At 39.5% G+C, this 23,083-nt stretch overlaps 1 protein-coding gene across 23 annotated transcripts in view; it reads right to left on the reverse strand.

The window, feature by feature from the left end:
• BAZ2B (bromodomain adjacent to zinc finger domain 2B) overlaps positions 1–23,083 on the reverse strand; it is a 430,125-nt gene that overhangs the window by 25,923 nt on the left and 381,119 nt on the right. For all 23 annotated transcript variants that reach the window (XR_003309384.2, XR_003309383.2, XM_026454040.2 and 20 more), the window contains 4 exons: positions 11,230–11,879; positions 10,534–10,807; positions 10,205–10,360; positions 8,698–8,858 (listed from right to left, as the gene is read on the reverse strand). Coding sequence is in view for 21 of the 23 variants with exons in the window: in XM_026454040.2 (XP_026309825.1) it covers positions 8,698–8,858; positions 10,205–10,360; positions 10,534–10,807; positions 11,230–11,879 (1,241 nt within the window). In the remaining 2 variants the exon portion in view is untranslated. The remainder of the gene's footprint in view (positions 1–8,697; positions 8,859–10,204; positions 10,361–10,533; positions 10,808–11,229; positions 11,880–23,083) is intronic.

Genomic DNA, 23,083 nt, shown 5'->3' on the forward strand with positions numbered 1-23,083 from the left:
GATCGCGCCACTGAACTCCAGCCTGAGCCGAGATCGTGCCACTGAACTCCAGCTTGAGCCAAGAGAGCACCACCACACTCCAGCCTGGGCCAAGATCGCAGCACTGCACTCTAGCCTGGGCCAAGATCGCGCCACTAAACTCCAGCCTGAGCCCAGAGAGCACCACCACACTCTAGCCTGGGCCGAGATCGTGCCACTGCACTCTAGCCCGGGCAAAAAGAGCGAAACTCGGTGTCCAAAACAAAAAACAAAAAACAAAATTACTGGTAGGTAGGAGAAATAAGTTCTAGTGCTCTATACCACTGTAAGATGACTGCAGTTAATGATATATATTGTTTCAAGTAGCTAAAGGAGGATATTATTCTTAACAGAAAAAAATGGTAAATGTTTCAGATAATGAATATGTAATTACTCTGATCTGATCAGTATACATTATATGTACCAAAACATCACCATGTACTCCATGATACTGTACATTATTATTCATGAATTTAAAACGATTTATGAAGCAAATTCTACTTAGCAACTGATAACACAGCCAAGAACATTTAAGCAGCCAGCAATGTGATAAGGTCAAAGGACCAAAATCTGAGTATGTCACCAGGAAAATGTTTCAGGCCCACACTCTGACTTTACACATATTTTTAAAAAGCCTGATGATACACTTTCCCAACCAACAGTCAATTAGAATTGGCAAATGAGTTGGAAAAAAGCTGGAGGAAAATAGTTCTTGTGGAACCAATCAAATTTAAATCAGCAAGTAGTATCAACTGACAATTTGAAAGGGCAATCACAGGTTATAGAAAGTGGATGTGGGGGGCAGAGCAAGATGGCCGAATAGGAACAGCTCCAGTCTCCAACTCCCAGCGCGAGCGACACAGAAGACCGGTGATTTCTGCATTTTCAACTGAGGTACTGGGGTCATCTCACTAGGGAGTGCCGGACAATCGGTGCTAGTCAGCTGCTGCAGCCCGACCAGTGAGAGCTGAAGCAGGGCGAGGCATCGCCTCACCTGGGAAGCGCAAGGGGGAAGGGAATCCCTTTTCCTAGCCAGGGGAACTGAGACACACAACACCTGGAAAATCGGGTAACTCCCACCCCAATACTGCGCTGTAAGCAAACGGGCACACCGGAGATTGTATCCCACACCTGGCCGGGAGGGTCCCATGCCCACGGAGCCTCCCTCCTTGCTAACACAGCAGTCTGCAGCCATCTAACCGCAAGGCAGCAGCGAGGCTGGGGGAGGGGCGCCTGCCATTGCTGAGGCTTAAGTAGGTAAACAAAGCCGCTGGGAAGCTCGAACTGGGTGGAGCTCACAGCAGCTCAAGGAAACCTGCCTGTCTCTGTAGACTCCGCCTCTGGGGACAGGGCACAGCTAAAAAATAACAGGGGAAGCAGCAGAGGCCTGTGCAGACGCGAACGACTCTGTCTGACAGCTTTGAAGAGAGCAGTGGATCTCCCAGCACGGAGGTTGAGATCTGAGAAGGGACAGACTGCCTGCTCAAGTGGGTCCCTGACCCCTGAGTAGCCTAACTGGGAGACATCCCCCACTAGGGGCAGTCTGACACCCCACACCTCACAGGGTGGAGTACACCCCTGAGAGGAAGCTTCCAAAGTAAGAATCAGACAGGTACACTCGCTGTTCAGCAATATTCTATCTTCTGCAACCTCTGCTGCTGATACCCAGGCAAACAGGGTCTGGAGTGGACCTCAAGCAATCTCCAACAGACCTACAGCTGAAGGTCCTGACTATTAGAAGGAAAACTATCAAACAGGAAGGACACCTATACCAAAACCCCATCAGTACGTCACCATCATCAAAGACCAGAGACAGATAAAACCACGAAGATGGGGAAGAAGCAGGGCAGAAAAGCTGGAAATTCAAAAAATAAGAGCGCATCTCCCCCTGCAAAGGAGCGCAGCTCATCGCCAGCAACGGATCAAAGCTGGTCAGAGAATGACTTTGACGAAATGAGAGAAGAAGGCTTCAGTCCATCAAACTTCTCAGAGCTAAAGGAGGAATTACGTACCCAGCGCAAAGAAACTAAAAATCTTGAAAAAAGAGTGGAAGAATTGACAGCTAGACTAATTAATGCAGAGAAGGTCATAAACGAAATGACAGAGATGAAAACCATGACATGAGAAATACGTGACAAATGCACAAGCTTCAGTAACCAACTCGATCAACTGGAAGAAAGAGTATCAGCGATTGAGGATCAAATGAATGAAATGAAGTGAGAAGAGAAACCAAAAGAAAAAAGAAGAAAAAGAAATGAACAAAGCCTGCAAGAAGTATGGGATTATGTAAAAAGACCAAATCTACGTCTGATTGGGGTACCTGAAAGTGAGAGGGAGAATGGAAACAAGTTGGAAAACACTCTTCAGGATATCATCCCGGAGAACTTCCCCAACCTAGTAGGGCACGCCAACGTTCAAATTCAGGAAATACAGAGAACGCCACAAAGATACTCCTCCAGAAGAGCAACTCCAAGACACATAATTGCCAGATTCACCAAAGTTGAAATGAAGGAAAAAATCTTAAGGGCAGCCAGAGAGAAAGGTCAGGTTACCCACAAAGGGAAGCCCATCAGACTAACAGCAGATCTCTCGGCAGAAACTCTACAAGCCAGAAGAGAGTGGGGGCCAATATTCAACGTTCTTAAAGAAAAGAATTTTAAACCCAGAATTTCATATCCAGCCAAACTAAGTTTCATAAGTGAAGGAGAAATAAAATCCTTTACAGATAAGCAAATGCTTAGAGATTTTGTCACCACCAGGCCTGCCTTACAAGAGACCCTGAAGGAAGCCCTAAACATGGAAAGGAACAACCGGTACCAGCCATTGCAAAAACATGCCAAAATGTAAAGACCATCGAGGCTAGGAAGAAACTGCATCAACTAACGAGCAAAATAACCAGTTAATATCATAATGGCAGGATCAAGTTCACACATAACAATATTAACCTTAAATGTTAATGGACTAAATGCTCCAATTAAAAGACACAGACTGGCAAACTGGATAAAGAGTCAAGATCCATCAGTCTGCTCTATTCAGGAGACCCATCTCACATGCAGAGACATACATAGGCTCAAAATAAAGGGATGGAGGAAGATCTACCAAGCAAATGGAGAACAAAAAAAAGCAGGGGTTGCAATCCTAGTCTCTGATAAAACAGACTTTAAACCATCAAAGATCAAAAGAGACAAAGAAGGCCATTACATAATGGTAAAGGGGTCAATCCAACAGGAAGAGCTAACTATCCTAAATATATATGCACCCAATACAGAAGCACCCAGATTCATAAAGCAAGTCCTTAGAGACTTACAAAGAAACTTAGACTCCCATACAATAATAATGGGAGCCTTCAACACTCCACTGTCAACATTAGACAGATCAACGAGACAGAAAGTTAACAAGGATATCCAGGAATTGAACTCATCTCTGCACCAAGTGGACCTAATAGACATCTATAGAACTCTCCACCCCAAATCAACAGAATATACATTCTTCTCAGCACCACATCACATTTATTCCAAAATTGACCATATAATTGGAAGTAAAGCACTCCTCAGCAAAAGTAAAAGAACAGAAATTATAACAAACTGTCTCTCAGACCACAGTGCAATCAAACTAGAACTCAGGATTAAGAAACTCAATCAAAACCGCTCAACTACATGGAAACTGAACAACCTGCTCCTGAATGACTACTGGGTACATAACGAAATGAAAGCAGAAATAAAGATGTTCTTTGAAACCAATGAGAACAAAGATACAACATACCAGAATCTCTGGGACACATTTAAAGCAGTGTGTAGAGGGAAATTTATAGCACTAAATGCCCACAAGAGAAAGCAGGAAAGATCTAAAATTGACAGTCTAACATCACAATTAAAAGAACTAGAGAGGCAAGAGCAAACACACTCAAAAGCTAGCAGAAGGCAAGAAATAACTAAGATCAGAGCAGAACTGAAGGAGATAGAGACATAAAAAACCCTCCAAAAAATCAATGAATCCAGGAGTTGGTTTTTTGAAAAGGTCAACAAAATTGACAGACCGCTAGCAAGACTAATAAAGAAGAAAAGAGAGAGGAATCAAATAGACGCAATAAAAAATGATAAAGGGGATATCACCACCGACCCCACAGAAATACAAACTACCATCAGAGAACGCTATAAACACCTCTACGCAAATCAACTAGAAAATCTAGAAGAAATGGATAATTTCCTGGACACTTACACTCTCCCAAGACTAAACCAGGAAGAAGTTGAATCCCTGAATAGACCAAGAGCAGGCTCCGAAATTGAGGCAACAATTAATAGCCTACCCACCAAAAAAAGTCCAGGACCAGATGGATTCACAGCCGAATTCTATCAGAGGTACAAAGAGGAGCTGGTACCATTCCTTCTGAAACTATTCCAATCAATAGAAAAAGAGGGAATCCTCCCTAACTCATTTTATGAGGCCAGCATCATCCTGATACCAAAGCCTGGCAGAGACACAACAAAAAAAGAGAATTTTAGACCAATATCCCTGATGAACATCAATGCAAAAATCCTCAATAAAATACTGGCAAACTGGATTCAGCAGCACATCAAAAAGCTTATCCACCATGATCAAGTGGGCTTCATCCCTGGGATGCAAGGCTGGTTCAACATTCGCAAATCAATAAATGTAATCCAGCATATAAACAGAACCAAAGACAAGAACCACATGATTATCTCAATAGATGCAGAAAAGGCTTTTGACAAAATTCAACAGCCCTTCATGCTAAAAACGCTCAACAAATTCGGTATTGATGGAACGTACCTCAAAATAATAAGAGCTATTTATGACAAACCCACAGCTAATATCATACTGAATGGGCAAAAACTGGAAAAATTCCCTTTGAAAACTGGCACAAGACAGGGATGCCCTCTCTCACCACTCCTATTCAACATAGTGCTGGAAGTTCTGGCTAGGGCAATCAGGCAAGAGAAAGAAATCAAGGGTATTCAGTTAGGAAAAGAAGAAGTCAAATTGTCCCTGTTTGCAGATGACATGATCGTATATTTAGAAAACCCCATCTTTTCAGCCCAAAATCTCCTTAAGCTGATAAGCAACTTCAGCAAAGTCTCAGGATACAAAATTAATGTGCAAAAATCACAAGCATTCTTATACACCAGTAACAGACAAGCAGAGAACCAAATCAGGAATGAACTTCCATTCACAACTGCTTCAAAGAGAATAAAATACCGAGGAATCCAACTTACAAGGAATGTAAAGGACCTCTTCAAGGAGAACTACAAACCACTGCTCAGTGAAATAAAAGAGGACACAAACAAATAGAAGAACATACCATGCTCATGGATAGGAAGAATCAATATCGTGAAAATGGCCATACTGCCCAAGGTTATTTATAGATTCAATGCCATTCCCATCAAGCTACCAATGAGTTTCTTCACAGAATTGGAAAAAACTGCTTTAAAATTCATATGGAACCAAAAAAGAGCCCGCATTGCCAAGACAATCCTAAGTCAAAAGGACAAAGCTGGAGGCATCACGCTACCTGACTTCAAACTATACTACAAGGCTACAGTAACCAAAACAGCATGGTACTGGGACCAAAACAGAGATATAGACCAATGGAACAGAACAGAGTCCTCAGAAATAATACCACACATCTACAGCCATCTGATCTTTGACAAACCTGAGAGAAACAAGAAATGGGGAAAGGACTCCCTATTTAATAAATGGTGCTGGGAAAATTGGCTAGCCATAAGTAGAAAGCTGAAACTGGATCCTTTCCTTACTCCTTATACGAAGATTAATTCAAGATGGATTAGAGACTTAAATGTTAGACCTAATACCATAAAAACCCTAGAAGAAAATCTAGGTAGTACCATTCAGGACATAGGCATGGGCAAGGACTTCATGTCTAAAACACCAAAAGCAACGGCAGCAAAAGCCAAAATTGACAAATGGGATCTCATTAAACTAAAGAGCTTCTGCACAGCAAAAGAAACTACCATCAGAGTGAACAGGCAACCTACAGAATGGGAGAAAATTTTTGCAATCTACTCATCTGACAAAGGGCTAATATCCAGAATCTACAAAGAACTCAAACAAATATACAAGAAAAAAAAAAACAACCCCATCAAAAAGTGGGCAAAGGATATGAACAGACATTTCTCAAAAGAAGACATTCATACAGCCAACAGACACATGAAAAAATGCTCATCATCACTCGCCATCAGAGAAATGCAAATCAAAACCACAATGAGATACCACCTCACACCAGTTAGAATGGCAATCGTTAAAAAGTTAGGAAACAATAGGTGCTGGAGAGGATGTGGAAAAATAGGAACACTTTTACACTGTTGGTGGGATTGTAAACTAGTTCAACCATTATGGAAAACAGTATGGCGATTCCTCAAGGATCTAGAACTAGATGTACCATATGATCCAGCCATCCCACTACTGGGTATATACCCAAAGGATTATAAATTATTCTACTACAAAGACACATGCACACGTATGTTTATTGCGGCACTATTCACAATAGCAAAGACTTGGAATCAACCCAAATGTCCATCTGTGACAGACTGGATTAAGAAAATGTGGCACATATACACCATGGAATACTATGCAGCCATAAAAAAGGATGAGTTTGCGTCCTTTGTAGGGACATGGATGCAGCTGGAAACCATCATTCTTAGCAAACTATCACAAGAAGAGAAAACCAAACACTGCATGTTCTCACTCATAGGTGGGAACTGAACAATGAGATCACTTGGACTCGGGAAGGGGAACATCACACACTGGGGCCTATCATGGGGAGGGGGGAGGGGGGAGGGATTGCATTGGGGAGTTATACATGATATAAATGATAAATTGATGGGTGCTGACGAGTTCATGGGTGCAGCACACCAACATGGCACAAGTATACATATGTAACAAACCTGCATGTTATGCACATGTACCCTAGAACTTAAAGTATAATAATAATAAAAAAAAAAAGTGGATGTAGCAATTTAAAAGCAAAGCACACTAAGATAATTTAGGTTAGGTGTCAAACCTCTTCTCATTTCGTGAGGGAATTATTGTCTAATAATTGATCTTCATACTGATGATTCTGTGCCACCATGATAATTTAAATCAGGTTTGTTATTTTCAGTGAAATGTGTAACATAAGTGATCCAAAAACATGTTTAAAAATTCTAGCACTAAATGGAATAATTTTCATTTCTCCAGAAAATAAAATAGTGTGAAAGGGTTCATTTGTTGAAGATGCCAGAAAGATGACAATACACGAGGTACTTTTATACTGTATTATAGAACCATTTTATACTGTATTATATAATGTATTATAGCACAATAGTTTCGATAATAAATTTTTGCTTCCCAAGGTTGGTAATTATGTTTGTCACAAGAAAGGGATATTTTATTAGCTCTGGAAAACTACATTTTTTGAGATCCATGAAAGTGTCCAAATGCCTATGTTAAACTAATTATGAAGTAAAACCTCAATTATTAAATAGGATAGCATTATACCATAAATTTCTCATTCTGAATAAAGCAAGGCATTTCAAATCAAATTACATGGAGATTAAGTTTTCTAAACCTTTAGAACTTTAGCAGGTTCTAGCCAGGGGCAGTGGCTCATGCCTGTAATCCCAGCATTTTGGGAGGCCAAAGTGGGTGGATCACTTGAGGTCAGGAGTTTGAGACCAGCCTGGCCAATGCAGCAAAACCCCATATCTACTAAAAATATAAAAATGAGTGGGGCGTCATGGCATGTACTTTGGAAGCCTGAGGCAGGAGAATCACTTGAACCTGGAGGTGGAGGTTGCAGTGAGCCGAGATTGTGCCACTGCTCTCCAGCCTGGGTGACAGAGTGAGACTCCATCTCAAAAAAAGAAAAACAAACAAACAAACAAAAAAACCCAAAAACCAAAACAGAACCTTAGCAGGTTCTAAACCTTTCATGCTTTTAAGGAGACCTTTATACGCCTCTTCACAAAACCAAAAATTCTTGCACAAGGGTAAAGCTTTCCTTCTGTTTGTTCACTGGAAACCAGTTGTGATCATTACCTGTGATATGATAATGTCCAGCAGATACATGAAGAAATGAATAAATCAGTATATAAAAACTTTACATATATATGTATGGTATATGTGCATGTGACAGTATATCATAATGCTCTATAACATATATTTGGATATATCTATATTGGTCTCCAAATTAAACTACATAGTGTAAAAGTCTGACACATAACATGGCTTGTATATAAGGAAGTTCATGGTCTTATATGAAACACTACAATAGGAGTTTGATAACTCCTATTGAGAATGTTGTACTAGATCATCACATTCATCTCAGTGAAACTGGAATTCTGCTGGTAGTAAAGAACTGCACATCAGAAATAATACTTCTGAATACCATTAAGGAGGTAGCAAGATTACTAAAAAGAACATGGGCTTTGGAGTCAGACTTGGTTTAAATGCACATTTAGGCACTTACTATATGACCATTGGCACATTACTTACTCTGAGCCTGATTCCTTACCAGATGGGGCAAATTAATCCAGGATTGTTTTCAGAATTAAACGAGATAAAGTAAGAACATTTAGCACATTAGCTAGCATATATTAGGCATGTAATAAACATTAGTTACCTTCCATTATCCTAAAAACAGATTTTATTCCAAGTCGATTTTACCTTCACTTGCAAACTTGCTGATGCAACTCTCCTTTCTAGATCTTCTACCTGTTGAAGGACACTCAAATCCATTTCCATTGCTTGTTCTTCTACTGACCAGTTCTCCACAATATCTCGAGTTACTTGGTTTTCTTCATTTTCATTCAGTTCAATAATAGCAACTACATTTAAAAAGAAATCAATTTAAAAATCCACTTATTAAGTTTTTCTCCTCAGAGATTTCTTCCAGAAAGTGAATAAAATTCTAGGGGAGCCATTTACATCTAACTTAACATACACAAATGCACTTGCATATATATAGCTTGAGTATATACGCAAGCTTACTCTTAAAAGTAGAAACATGCTAAGAAACACAAAACAGTATGTCTGCAGGTGTAAAAAATTACAAGACAGTAACACCAATTTAAAAAAGATAAATAGTTTGTTGAGTAAAACAGAAAAAAATAGTAGTGCATTAAGATGTCATTTCTCGGCCGGGCGCGGTGGCTCAAGCCTGTAATCCCAGCACTTTGGGAGGCCGAGACGGGCGGATCACGAGGTCAGGAGATCGAGACCATCCTGGCTAATACGGTGAAACCCCGTCTCTACTAAAAAATACCAAAAACTAGCTGGGCGATGTGGCGGGCGCCTGTAGTCCCAGCTACTCCGGAGGCTGAGGCAGGAGAATGGCGTAAACCCGGGAGGCAGAGCTTGCAGTGAGCTGAGATCCGGCCACTGCACTCCAGCCTGGGCGACAGAGCCAGACTCCGTCTCAAAAAAAAAGATGTCATTTCTCTCTTGTTATCTGTGGGGAATTGGTTCTAGGACTCCTCCCTGCCCCCATGAATACCAAAACCTTTTGATGTTCACATCCCTTATATAAAATGGTGTTGGCCAGGAGTGGTGGCTCATGCTCATGATCTTAGCACTTCGGGAAGTTGAGGTGAGAGGATCACTTGAGGCCAGGAGTTCGAGACCAGCCTGGGCAACATAGTGAGACCCTGTCTCTACAAAAAATAAAAAAAAACTAGCTGGGTGTGGGGGCATGTGCCTGTAGTCCCAGCTACTCAGAAGGCTGGGGCGGGAGGATTGCTTGAGCCTAGGACTTTGAGAATGCAGTCAACTATGACTGCACCACCATTCTCCAGCCTAGGTGACAGAGTAAGACTCTCTCACCAAAAAAAAAAAAGGTGTACTATTTGCATGTAATCTATGTACATCCTCCCATATGCTTTAAGTTATTTCTAGGTTACTTACTGTACCTAAGACAATGTAGATGCTATAGAAATAGTTGTTAAACTATATTATTTAGGGAAGAATAAGAAAAAAAAGTCTGTATATGTTTAGTACAGATGCACCCATCTTTCTTTTCTTTGACTCTGTTTGATATGTGATTGGTTGAATCCACAGATGTGGAACTCATGAATATGAAGGACCAGTAGACTGTACTAAAATATGCTTGAGAATAAAATAATTAATTCTAATAACTAAGCAAGAAAGCAAGCTGAAATCTCTTTTAGGTACATACCATCCTTATTCTTGATGCAGGCTTGAGTAATATAATCCAAATGTTTCTGAATTTGTTTTTGTAATGCCTTTTCTCTTATTCCTCTGAGATGTAGCACTTTGAGCAAAGCTTTTAGGTCCTCTGGGTCAATAATTCTCCACCAACCAAACTGCATTTCTAAGTCAAGATAAATAAGTAGATCTTTTATAAATATTTTGAATAGGAAATGATACCATGGAAATAAAAAGATTTATTAACTACATATAGAACCATCAAATATTCAGTTACAATATAGGAATCCATAATACTGAAACTGAGTAAGTTGCTATAAACCATCTCAATGTACCTACCTTCTGGAATAGGTTTTGGACTAGGAAAATCTACTGGTTTTGCTACTTCAACAGCTGCAGGTTGAGCTGAAGTGGCCTTTTCATTCTGTGGTACTGGAGACTCACTTTTACTCGAAGCAACAGTGGAAGTCAAGAGCGAATTACCGTTTCCTTCTGATAACCCTAACCCCGATCCCAGACCAGGTACAGATGATGCAAATGGAATATTAGAAGTAAGCACACCAGTGGGCCACCCACAAAACTGAAGTCCCATCATAGATACTCCACCTTTCACCTGCAAAAAGAAAACATTTATTAATGAAAAGTAAATTAAGAAGTTAGGAAAAATGTTTGGAACATGAAATTATTTTTCAAATTCTGAAAAATATTCTTTCATTTATTACAATTAGAGGAAAACGAAATACATTAGCAACAAAAATGTTAAATTTCATATTCTTATTTGTTCCCCAAAGTAATTTTCCTTTCGGATATACTGTTATAGTAATAAGTTAAAAAGTAATTAAAGAAGACTTAGGCCAAGGCTAGAAATCAGTAGTTCTAATGAACCTTAGTGACAGAAATTCTGACTTGCTTCAGTTTTCAAACTGTAGCAGGAATATTTTAACTATTTGAGTAATCCCCCTAGAGCGAAAATCTCCATGGGGTCAAAGATTACATAAAGCAATATAAAAATGAGTTACAGTTAGCAGTACTAACCTGAAGAGGTGATAAAGCAAATGGATTTAAGCCAACAGGATTCTGAGTAGAAGATCCAAGAGGAGCTGGGGCAGGTGAAGGTGACTTAGATGGTGGCTGAGACTGAGGAGTCACCAAAGAAGCAGTTGACATATCGGCATGAGTAAGTGAAGTATCATCACAAGGCATTCGTGGCAAAAGACTAAACCATTGCCTATTCTTTTCAGTTAGCGTTTTCAGTAACTGGTCACTGGGGAGAGGACTGTAGAACTTCCCTGGACCACTTGAACCAGTATTAAACAGATTATTCGAGTCTGCCTTTTCCACATTGCTTTGCGTTGCTGTTGACTGAACACTGCCCAGTGAATGTTTTCCACTGTTCTGATAAGACAATGTGCACCCATTTGCACCAGCATTTGGTTTGGGGGTTATAACCTCTGACTCAGGAGGCATCTTAGCTACTTCTAAAAGCTTGCTTAATTTGGAAAAAGAGCCAGGTTTCTGAAGGAACAGATTTGTGTTATCTTTTTCTTTAAGATCTTCCTTTTGTTCACAGTGATCCGTATTTGAACAATTTAAACTGTCCCCAGAAGTCTCAAACATTTCTTCTTTGATCTGGACACTTTCTGCCTTTTTTAGTTTTTCTCTTTCTTTTGCAATTTCTTCTAGTCCTACAAAATCAAAAAGCATTATGAAGATCAGTTACTCCAGATCAAACCAATACTGTAAATTTCATTACTCTTTATCAAATTACATGCATAAATACTTAAACTTTTCTATATTACCTATTACTCCCTATATTTTCCTTTTTTATGGATTATAGCTTCCACTCACTGGAAAATTAACATACATACATATATATATATATATATATTTTTTTAAATTTTATTTTGAGATGGATGGAGTCTCACTCTTTCGCCAGGCTGGAGTGCAATAGCACGAATTCAGCTCATTGCAACCTGTGCCTCCTGGGTTCAAGCAATTCTCCTGCCTCAGCCTCCTGAGTAAATGAGATTACAAGGGTGCACCACCATGCCTGGCTAATTTTTTGTATTTTTAGTAGAAACAGGGTTTCACCATGTTAGCCAGGCTGGTCTCTAATCCCTGAGGTCAGGTAATCCACCCGCCTCTGCCTCCCAAAGTGTGGGGATTACAGGTGTGAGCCACTGCGCCCGGCTGGCATTAACATATATTTGTTATAAAAAATTAAAATCCAAAAATATTAAAAGGACAAAAAATATTACAAGCCGTACTACACAGCAAAAATTACACTTAATATTTTTGTATTAAACTTCTAGGAGTTCTGTATGTGATACATACACACTTAAGTCCACATAATTAAGGAAAGAAATTCTACTACATACATAATATTCTAAACTGCTAGAGGGTTTTATTGAATAATACCCTGTAAACACCTTGACATGTCGATAAACATATAACTTCATCATAAATTTTAGTGGCTACAGAATGAACTATATCATAACTTAAACAATCTTCTACTGATATATAATTGGTCCCAATTATTTACTATTCTAAACAATGCTGTAAATAATGACCTTTTATCTATATATTTTAGACTTGTTTTCCCGATTTACTTCCTTAAAATAAATTCCTAGAAAAAAACTAAGATGTGTACTTTTCAGAGTTTTTGAAATACATTGTCAAACTGTCCTCTAGAAAGTCTGGATCAATATATATTCATATTAAAGTACCTGAGAGCATCCGCGTGCCTCCACCCTCACTGAAACTGGAGGCTGTCAATATTTTTTGTCTTTGAGGTGAAAATCTAGATTGCATTATTTCTGGTCGTTAATAAGGCTGAATATCTTTTCATAGGTTTATTGGTATTTCTCTCTTGTAAATTTCTGGTTCATATTTTTGCTCATTGTTTTAAAAATAATTTATAAGAACTATTTTAAAAACATAAATCCACTACTTTATTCAATTTGAAAAGTAATATGCTCTCAAGTTAAAATATTCAATCATTAAGGGTATAAAGTAAAGGTCTTTCTACCTATTCCTTCAGTCTCTATTTTTACACTTCAGGGGTAGCCATGGTTAATTACATCTATATAATATCTTCCCAAAAATCATATATACATTATCTATGACTATCGTTTTGCATTATTACATAAATGGAATACTACTATTCACTTTTCTGCAGCTTAGAGTAAAATCCAAACTCCTAACTGAGGCCTACAAAATTCTATTATCTGGTTCCTCAAAACTTCCACCACCTCTGCACCACTCTTGTCCTTGATAACTCTGCTCCTCTTCTTGCTCTGTATTTTCAGCTTCTTGAACATGCTAAGTTCTTGCCCTTCTCGGAGCCTTTGATCTTGTTCTTCCCTCTGCATGGAATACTGTTTTGTTGACTGACTCCTTATCCTTCATGTCTCAGATAATAAATGTTATTTCCTTACAGAGATTTTCTCTGATCACCTTATCTAAAATTAGGACCTCCCATTCATCTTAGAATGTCATTCTATATATTTCCTTTACAGAATTTAACATTAATCATGATGTTTGTTTATTTTCTATTACCTCCCCCTCCCACGTACTAGAATTTAAGTCAACAAGCTTTGTTTAAAGGCAGAGCAATGTCTGCATCTTTTTTTTTTTCTGAGACAGGGTCTCACTCTGTCAGCCAGGCGGGAGTGCAGTGGTGTGATTAGGGCTTACTGCAACCTTAACCTACCAAGCTCAAGTGATTCTCCCAACTCAGCCTCCCAAGTAGCTGGGACTACAGGTGCACGCCACCATGTCCAGCTAATTTTTGTATTTTTTGTAGAGGTTTCACTCTGTTGCCAGGCTGGTCTCAAACTCCTGAGCTCAAGCAATCCACCTGCAGATTACAGGCATGAGCTTTGGGATTTCAGGCATGAGTCACTGCGCCTGGTCAATGTCTGTATCTTGCTATTAGATTCTAAATGCTTAGCATGGTGGCTACTACAAAACAGTGGCTCAATAAACCAGGCACAAGGGCATGCACCCAAGTAGTCCCAGCTACTTGGGACGCTGAGGTGGAAGGATTGCTTGAGCCCAGGAGTTTGAGTCCAGCATGGGCAACATAGTAAGATCCTGTCTCCAAAGAAAACAAAAGGAGGTGCTCAATAAATATTCCTTGAATAATGAAATAAAAGGATGAATTTAATTCTTTCACTAACAATATTCCTTAGAGAACTTTCCAAAACATGTAACTGTAGTTCATCTGTAGTTCATTTTTGTGATCAGCTGCATAATTTTGTTATATAGGTATACCATAATTTATCCAGCCAGTCCTTTATTAATGTTTGACATAGCCCTCACATCCTTCTCTTCAAATTAGTTTCTAGTTGAAATTAAATCCATATACATCAGATTTATACTTCTGACCAATATAGAGTAACAGGGACTAGATTACCTTCTTGTATGAAACAACCAGAAACAGAAAAAATATATGAAACAACAGTTTGCAGGAAACTGAACATCAAATAACAAAGATGAAAAACAAACTCAGTGAGTCCTGTGATTGCCCCAGCTTAGTGCCTTGGGATAGTTTCTAGGATACAGCAATAAGGAGAGGAGTAATCCAGGTGGAGCCTGGCAAACTCCCTAAGATGAGAAGCTGGAACTGAAAGCTCAGGGAGACCAAAGCGGCTAGAGTGCTCAGGAGAATATTCTGGAAGGGAGAAAGCTGCACAGAGAACTCCAGTGATCTGCAGAGGAACCCCTGGAGTATCTAGCTAAATACTGATCAGCACATATGGGTGAGACTCGGGGGGAAAAAGTACCTTAAAGGATTAGAGGGGAAAGTGCCAGGTGCTCATACAGGCTGGGAATAGTTTCTGTTCCTACACACTAGAGTGGGAAACCTCAAGATTCAGAGGCATTGGGTAGAGTACTCAGAAGGATCTTGCTTTAGTAGCAGGGGATAATCAGCCCTAGAATGAGCACTGTTCTAGTTCTGCCTGACAAAGTTTAAATGCAAGACTTGAAAGTATCGAACTTTTCCAAGGATATAATTTAACTGTGCCTAGGTTAAACAAATGTCAAGAATATAGGAACTTAACAATATCCAGCACTCAACAAGGTAAAATTCACAATCTCTGGCATCCAATCATAGTTAGCAGGCATGCAAAGAAGAAAAAAACCAAGACATATACTTTTACCTCCAGTTAGGCACATGTGAAAATAGTCACAAATATTCTCCTCATATACCTGTGTGTTCCAATCCTTTTAACTTTAGGTGATGTATTATCTAGTAAGGGAGTACTAATATTTGTATTCTGAGAACTAAAAAAATTTCAAAAATTACTGTCATATATTCTAAAACAAATAAGAAACACACCATTTTTTACTAGTTTGATACTCATTGATGACTTATTTGTATCTAATATTGAGCTGATGGTAATTTCAAAAGTCACGACTATCTTTGACTTTTACATTCGAATGGTGGTCAGGCTGGTCTCGAATTCATGACTTCCCATGATCTGCATGCCTCGGCCTCCCAAAGTGCTGGGATTACAGGTGTGAGCCGTAATTTTACTTTTTATCATTTGATAAAATGATAAAATTACTGGCCGTAAAATTACTTTTAATCATTTGAAAATATATATGGGATATTTAGTGTAAAGAGATTCTTTAATTTTAAATAGTTTTCTATCTTTTATCTCATATAATCCCTTGGTCTTTCCAGTCCTTACTTCTTTGACATGCGTCAATGACTATAAATAACCATCTTCAAAGCAGAAGAAAGGAGAGGAAGACAACTAAGAGAGAAAATTGGAAGTACTCCTCACTTAATTAACTACCCTGGCAGCAACTGCAGTACATAATGACAAAATAGCATTTCCTAATTTAAACAAATGCTAAAAGTAGCAAAGTTTGCTGCTGGAAAGAAGCTATGTCTCCTTGAGTTTTACCAGAATCACTCTGACCCCTGTTGGTTCACCTAATAGTTCTCATGGGATTCTGGGGGTCCACCATTTTTGGTTCAAGTGAAACATCTTTCGTTTGGCTCTCCTTAGTTGGACTGAAGCAAGCTAAAACTTTCAGTGAGACTTTACTAAACTCTAAGCGAAACAGAAAAAGCAAGAAATGTAAAAACACTGGCATTTAGAGTACAGGTTGAAGAGAGGTTCAATCACAAATGGCCTCTTCCTAGGGCTCAAGCGCCCCTACCCATTCAGTACGGCTAAGCCTTAGGAGTACTTGCAGAGCTTTCCCGTCTTCAGTTGGCAGTGTTACCACAAACCAGCTCCTAGGAAGCATCTTGAAGATCATGGAAGGAAGATGCTAGGAAGCATCTTGAGATTATTGTGGAAGAGACTAAAGGAAGCAGATTCTTATTATGTCTATTTAAGACTGTTCCTTTCCAGGCTGATGTAAAAATTTTAAGATGATAACATAAAACCATTATCTTTAAGGTAAGATTTTCATATTTCCATGGTAGCAATTACATTGTATACTTGCAAACTTAATGCTGTAACTATATCCTAATACAAAATGAAAGAATAGTATTCATATCACAGTATAATTAACAATAAGTGTTTCAGTTTCCTTCCAATAGTGAATAAATTATCTACAATCTAACATACTCCAAATGGTTTTCTAAAAAACAGTGAACTACTTCCAGGCAAGATGGCTGAATACCAATAGCTCCAGTCTGCAGCTCCCAGCACGATCAACGCAGAAGGTGGGTGATTTCTGCATTTCCAACTGAGGTACTTGGCTCATCTCATCGGGACTGGTTAGACAGTGGGTGCAGCCCACAGAGGGCGAGCCGAAGTAGGGTGGGGTGTCGCCTCACCTGGGAAGTGCAAGGGGTCTGGGAACTCCCTCTCCTAGCCAAGGGAAGCCATGACAGACTGTGCTGTGAAGAATGGTGCACCCCGGCCCAGATACTATGCTTTTCCCACAGTCTTTGTAATCTGCAGACTAGGAGATTGCCTCCAGTGCCTGTGCCACCAGGGCCCTGGGTTTCAAGCACAAAACTGGGTGGCAATTTGCGCAGACACTGAGCTAGCCACAGGAGTTTTTTTCATACCCCAGTGGTGCCTGGAGTGCCAGCAAGACAGAACCATTCACTCCCCTGGAAAGGGGGGGTGAAGCCAGGAAGCCAAGTGGTCTAGCTCAGCAGATCTCACCCTCACAGAGCCTAGCAAACTAAGATCCACTGGCTTGAAATTCTCACTGCAAGCACAGCAGTTTGAAGTCAACCTGGGATGGTTGAGCTTGGTGTGGGGAGGGGCGTCGCCATTACAGAGGCTTGAGTAGGTGGTTTTCCCCTCACAGTGTAAATAAAACTGCCATGAGGTTGGAACTGGGTGGAGCCCACTGCAGCTCAGCGAAGCTGCTGCAGTCAGACTGCCTCTCTAGATTCCTCCTCTCTGGGCAGGGTATCTCTTAAAGAAAGACAGCAGCCCCAGTCAGGGGCTTATAGATCAAACTCCCATCTCCCTGGGGGAAGACACGGCTGTGGGCACAGCTTCAGCACACTTAAACATTCCTGCCTGCTGGCTCTGAAGAGAGCAGAGGATCTCCCAGCACAGTATTTCAGCTCTGCTAAGGGACAGACTGCCTCCTCAATTGAGTCCCTGACCCCCATGCCTCCTGACTGGGAGACACCTCAGAGCAGGGGTCGACAGACACCTCATACAGGAGAGCTCTGGTTGGCATCTGGCGGGTGCCCTTGTGGGACGAAGATTCCACAGGGAGGAAAAGGTAGCAATCTTTGCTGTTCTGCAGCCTCCACTGGTGATACAGGCAAATAAGATCTGGAGTGGACCTCCAGCAAACTCCAGCAGACCTGCAGCAGAAGGGCCTAACTGTTAGAAGGAAAACTAACAAACAGAAAGGAATAGCATCAACATCAATCAAAAGGACGTCCACACAGAAATTCCATCCGAAGCTCACCAACATCAAAGACCAAAGGTAGATAAATCCACGAAGATGAGGAAAAACCAGCACAAAAAGGCTGAAAATTCCCAAAACTGGAAGGCCTCTTCTCCTCCAAAGGATCACAACTCCTCGCCAGCAAGGGAACAAAACTGGATAGAGAATGAGTTTGATGAACTGACAGAAGTAGGCTTCAGAAGGTGGGTAATAACAAACTCCTCTGAGCTAAAGGAGCATGTTCTAACCCAATGCAAGGAAGCTAAGAACATTGAAAAAAGGTTAGAGGAATTGCTAACTAGAATAACCAGTTTACAGAAGGACATAAATGACCTGATGGAGCTGAAAAACACAGCACGAGAACTTTGGAAAGCACACACAAGTAGCAATAGCCAAATCAAACAGAAGAAAGGCTATCAGTGATTGAATATCAACTTAATGAAATAAAGTGTGAAGACAAGATTAGAGAAAAAAGAATGAAAAGAAATGAACAAAGCTTCCAAGAAATATGGGACTATGTGAAAACACCAAACCTACGTTTGATTGGTGTACCTGAAAGTGATGGGGAGAATGGAATTAAGCTGGAAAACATACTTCAGGATATTATCCAGGAGAACTTCCCCAACCTAGCAAGAGAGACCAATATTCAAAATACAGGGAACACCACAAAGATACTCCTTGAGAAGCGCAACCCCAAGACACATAATCATCAGATTCACCAAGGTTGAAATGAAGGAAAAAATGTTAAGGGCAGCCAGAGAAAAAGGTTGGGTTTTTTCTCTGGGTTGGGTCGGGTTGGGTTGCAAAAAGGGAAATCCATCAGACTAACAGCAGATCTCTCTGCAGAAACCCTAGAAGGCAGAAGAGAGCAGGGGCCAATATTCAACATTCTTAAAGAAAATAATTTATGGCTAGCCATAAGTAGAAAGCTAAAACTGGATCCTTTCCTTAGTCCTTATATGAAAATTAATTCAAGATGGATTAGAGACTTAAATGTTAGACCTAAAACCATAAAAACCCTAGAAGAAAAACTAGGTAATACCATTCAGGACATAGGCATGGGCAAGGACTTCATGTCTAAAACACCAAAAGCAACGGCAACAAAAGCCAAAATTGACAAATGGGATCTAATTAAACTAAAGAGCTTCTACACAGCAAAAGAAACTACCATCAGAGTGAACAGGCAACCTACAGAATGGGAGAAAATTTTTGCAATCTACTCATCTGACAAAAGGCTAACATCCAGAACCTACAAAGAACTCAAACAAATTTACAAGAAAAAAACAAACAACCCCATCAAAAAGTGGGCAAAAGATATGAACAGACACTTCTCAAAAGAAGACATTTATACAGCCAACAGACACATGAAAAAATGCTCATCATCACTTGCCATAAAAAATGCTCATCATCACTCGCCATCAGAGAAATGCAAATCAAAACCACAATGAGATACCATCTCACACCAGTTAGAATGGTGACCATTAAAAAGTTAGGAAACAACAGGTGCTGGAGAGGATGTGGAGAAACAGGAACACTTTTACACTATTGGTGGGACTGTAAACTAGTTCAACCATTGTGGAAGACAGTGTGGTGATTCCTCAAGGATCTAGAACTAGAAATACCATTTGACTCAGCCATCCCATTACTGGGTATATACCCAAAGGATTATAAATCATGCTGCTATAAAGACACATGCACACGTATGTTTATCGCGGCACTATTCACAATAGCAAAGACTTGGAATCAACCCAAATGTCCATCAGTGACAGACTGGATTAAGAAAATGTGGTACATATACACCATGGAATACTCTGCAGCCATAAAAAAGGATGAGTTCATGTCCTTTGTAGGGACATGGATGCAGCTGGAAACCATCATGCTCAGCAAACTATCGCAAGAACAGAAAACCAAATACCGCATGTTCTCATTCATAGGTGGGAATTGAACAATGAGATCACTTGGACACAGGAAGGGGAACATTACACACTGGGGCCTATTGTGGGGAGGGGGGAGAGGGAAGGGATAGCATTAGGAAATATACCTAATGTAAATGATGAGTTAATGGGTGCAGCACACCAACATGGCACATGTATACATATGTAACAAACCTGCACGTTGTGCACATGTACCCTAGAATGTAAAGTATAATTAAAAAAAAAAAAAAAAGAGTAGCTAGGTCATTTTTTGGAAATAGTATACAGCCAGGAAAAGTACTGTTAAAGAAGAGTTTGTGATAACACATAAAGTTGCTTATTGATAATAATAAAGTTTGAAAAGCAAAACAAACAAACAAACAAACAAAAAGAATTTTCAACCCAGAATTTCATCTCCAGTCAAACTCAGCTTCATAAGTGAAGGAGAAATAAAATCCTTTACAGACAGGCAAATGCTGAGAGATTTTGTCACCACCAGGCTTGTCTTACAAGAGCTCCTGAAGGAAGCACTAAACATGGAAAGGAAATACTGGTACCAGCCACTGCAAAAACATACCAAATTGTAAACATCATCAAGACTATGAAGAAACTGCATCAACTATTGGGCAAAATAACCAGTTAGCACCATAATGACAGGATCAAATACACATATAATAATATTAAACTTAAATGTAAACAGGCTAAATGCCCCAATTAAAAGACACAGACTGGCAAATTGGATAAGGAGTCAAGACCCATTGGTATGCTGTATTCAGGAGACGCATCTCACACGAAAAGATACAAATAGGGCTCAAAACAAAGGGATGGAGGAATATTTACCAAACAAATGGAAAGTAAAAAATGCAGGGGTTACAATCGTAGTCTCTGATAAAACAAGACTTTAAACCAACAAAGATAAAAAAAGACAAAGAAAGGCATTACATAATGGTAAAGAGATCAACACAAGAAGAGCTAACTATCCTAAATATATATGCACCCAATACAGCAGCACGCAAATTAATAAAGCAAGTTCTTAGAAACCTACAAAGAGACTTAGACTCTAACATAATAATAGTGGGAGACTTTAACACTCCACTGTCAATGTTAGATCAACGAGACAGAAAGTTAACAAGAACATTCAGGAATTGAACTCAGCTCTGGACCAAGGGGACCTAATAGACATCTACAGAACTCTCCACCCCAAATCAACAGAATATACATTCTTCTCAGCACCACATCGCACTTATTCTAAAATTGACCACATAATTGGAAGTAAAACACTCCTTAGCAAATGCAAAATGATGGAAATAATAATTAACAGTCTCTCAGACCACAGTGCAATCAAATTATAACTCAGGGTTAAGAAACTCACTCAAAACCACACAACTACATGGAAACCAAACAACCTGTGCCTGAATGACTACTAGGTAAATAATGAAATGAAGGCAGAAATAAGTAAGTTATTTGAAACTAATGAGAACAAAGACACAACGTACCAGAATCTCTGGGACACAGCCAAAGCAGTGTTTAGAGGGAAATTTATAGCACTAAATGACCATAAGAGAAAGCAGGAAAGATCTAAAAACAACACCTTAACATCACAATTAAAAGAACTAGACAGGCAAGAGCAAACAAATTCAGAAGCTAGCAGAAGACAAGAAATAACTAAGATCAGAGCAGAACTGAAGGAGACAGAGACACAAAAGGCCCCTCAAAAAAAATCAATGAATCCAGTAGCTGGTTTTTTGAAAAGATCAACAAAATAGATAGACTGCTAGCCAGACTAATAAAGAAGAAAAGAGAGAAGAATCAAATAGACACAATAAAACATGATACAGTAGATATCACCACTGATCCTACAGAAATATAAACTACCATCAGAGAATACTACAAACACCTCTACACAAATAAACTAGAAAATCTGGAAGAAATTGATAAATTCCTGGACACACACACTCTCCCGAGACTAAATCAGGAAGAAGTCGAATCCCTGAATAGACCAATACAGTTCTGAAATTGAGGCAATAACTAATAGCCTACCAGCCAAAAAAAGCTCAGTACCAGACGGATTCACAGCCAAATTTTATCAGAGGTACAAAAAAGAGCTGCTACCATTCCTTTTGAAACTATTCCAAACAATAGAAAAAGAGGGACTCCTTCCTAACTCATGTTATAAGGCCAGCATTATCCTGATACCCAAACCTGGCAGAGACACAACAAAAAAAAAAAAAAAAAGAAAAGAAAATTTCAGGCCAATATCCTGGATGAACATTGATGTGAAAATTCTCAATAAAATACTGGCAAGTTGAATCCAGCAGCACATCAGAAAGCTTATCCACCATGATCAAGTTGGCTTCATCCCTGGGATACAAGGCTGTTTCAACATACGGAAATCAATAAACATAATCCATCACATAAACAGAACCAATGACAAAACCCACATGATTATCTCAATAGATGCAGAAAAGGCCTTTGACAAAATTCAATAGCCTTCATGCTAAAAACTCTCAACAAACTCAACATACAAAATGAGAGAAAATTTTTGCAATCTATCCATCTGACAAAGGGCTAATATCCAGAATCTACAAGGAACTTCAACAAATTTATAAGAAAAAAATAACCCCATCAGAAAGCAGGCAAAGGATATGAACAGACACTTCTCAAGAGAAGATATTTATGCAGCCAACAGACACATGAAAAAATACTCATCATCACTGGTCATTAGAGAAATACAAATCAAAACCACAATGAGATACCATCTCATGCCAGTTAGAATGGCAATCATTAAAAAGTCAGGAAACAACAGATGTTGGAGAGGATATGGAGAAATAGGAACACTTTTACACTGTTGGTGGGAATGTAAATTAGTTCAACCATTGTGGAAGACTGTGTGGCGATGAATCCATCAAGGATCTAGAGCCAGGAATACAATTTGATCCAGCAATCCCATTACTGGGTATATACCCAAAGGATTATAAATCATTCTACTATAAAGACACATGCATATGTATGTTCATTGCAGCACTGTTCACAATAGCAAAGACTTGGAACCAACTCAAATGCCCATCAATGATAGACTGGATAAA

The sequence above is a fragment of the Piliocolobus tephrosceles genome, chromosome 11, assembly GCF_002776525.5.
Source record: "Piliocolobus tephrosceles isolate RC106 chromosome 11, ASM277652v3, whole genome shotgun sequence".
NCBI lineage: Eukaryota > Metazoa > Chordata > Mammalia > Primates > Cercopithecidae > Piliocolobus > Piliocolobus tephrosceles.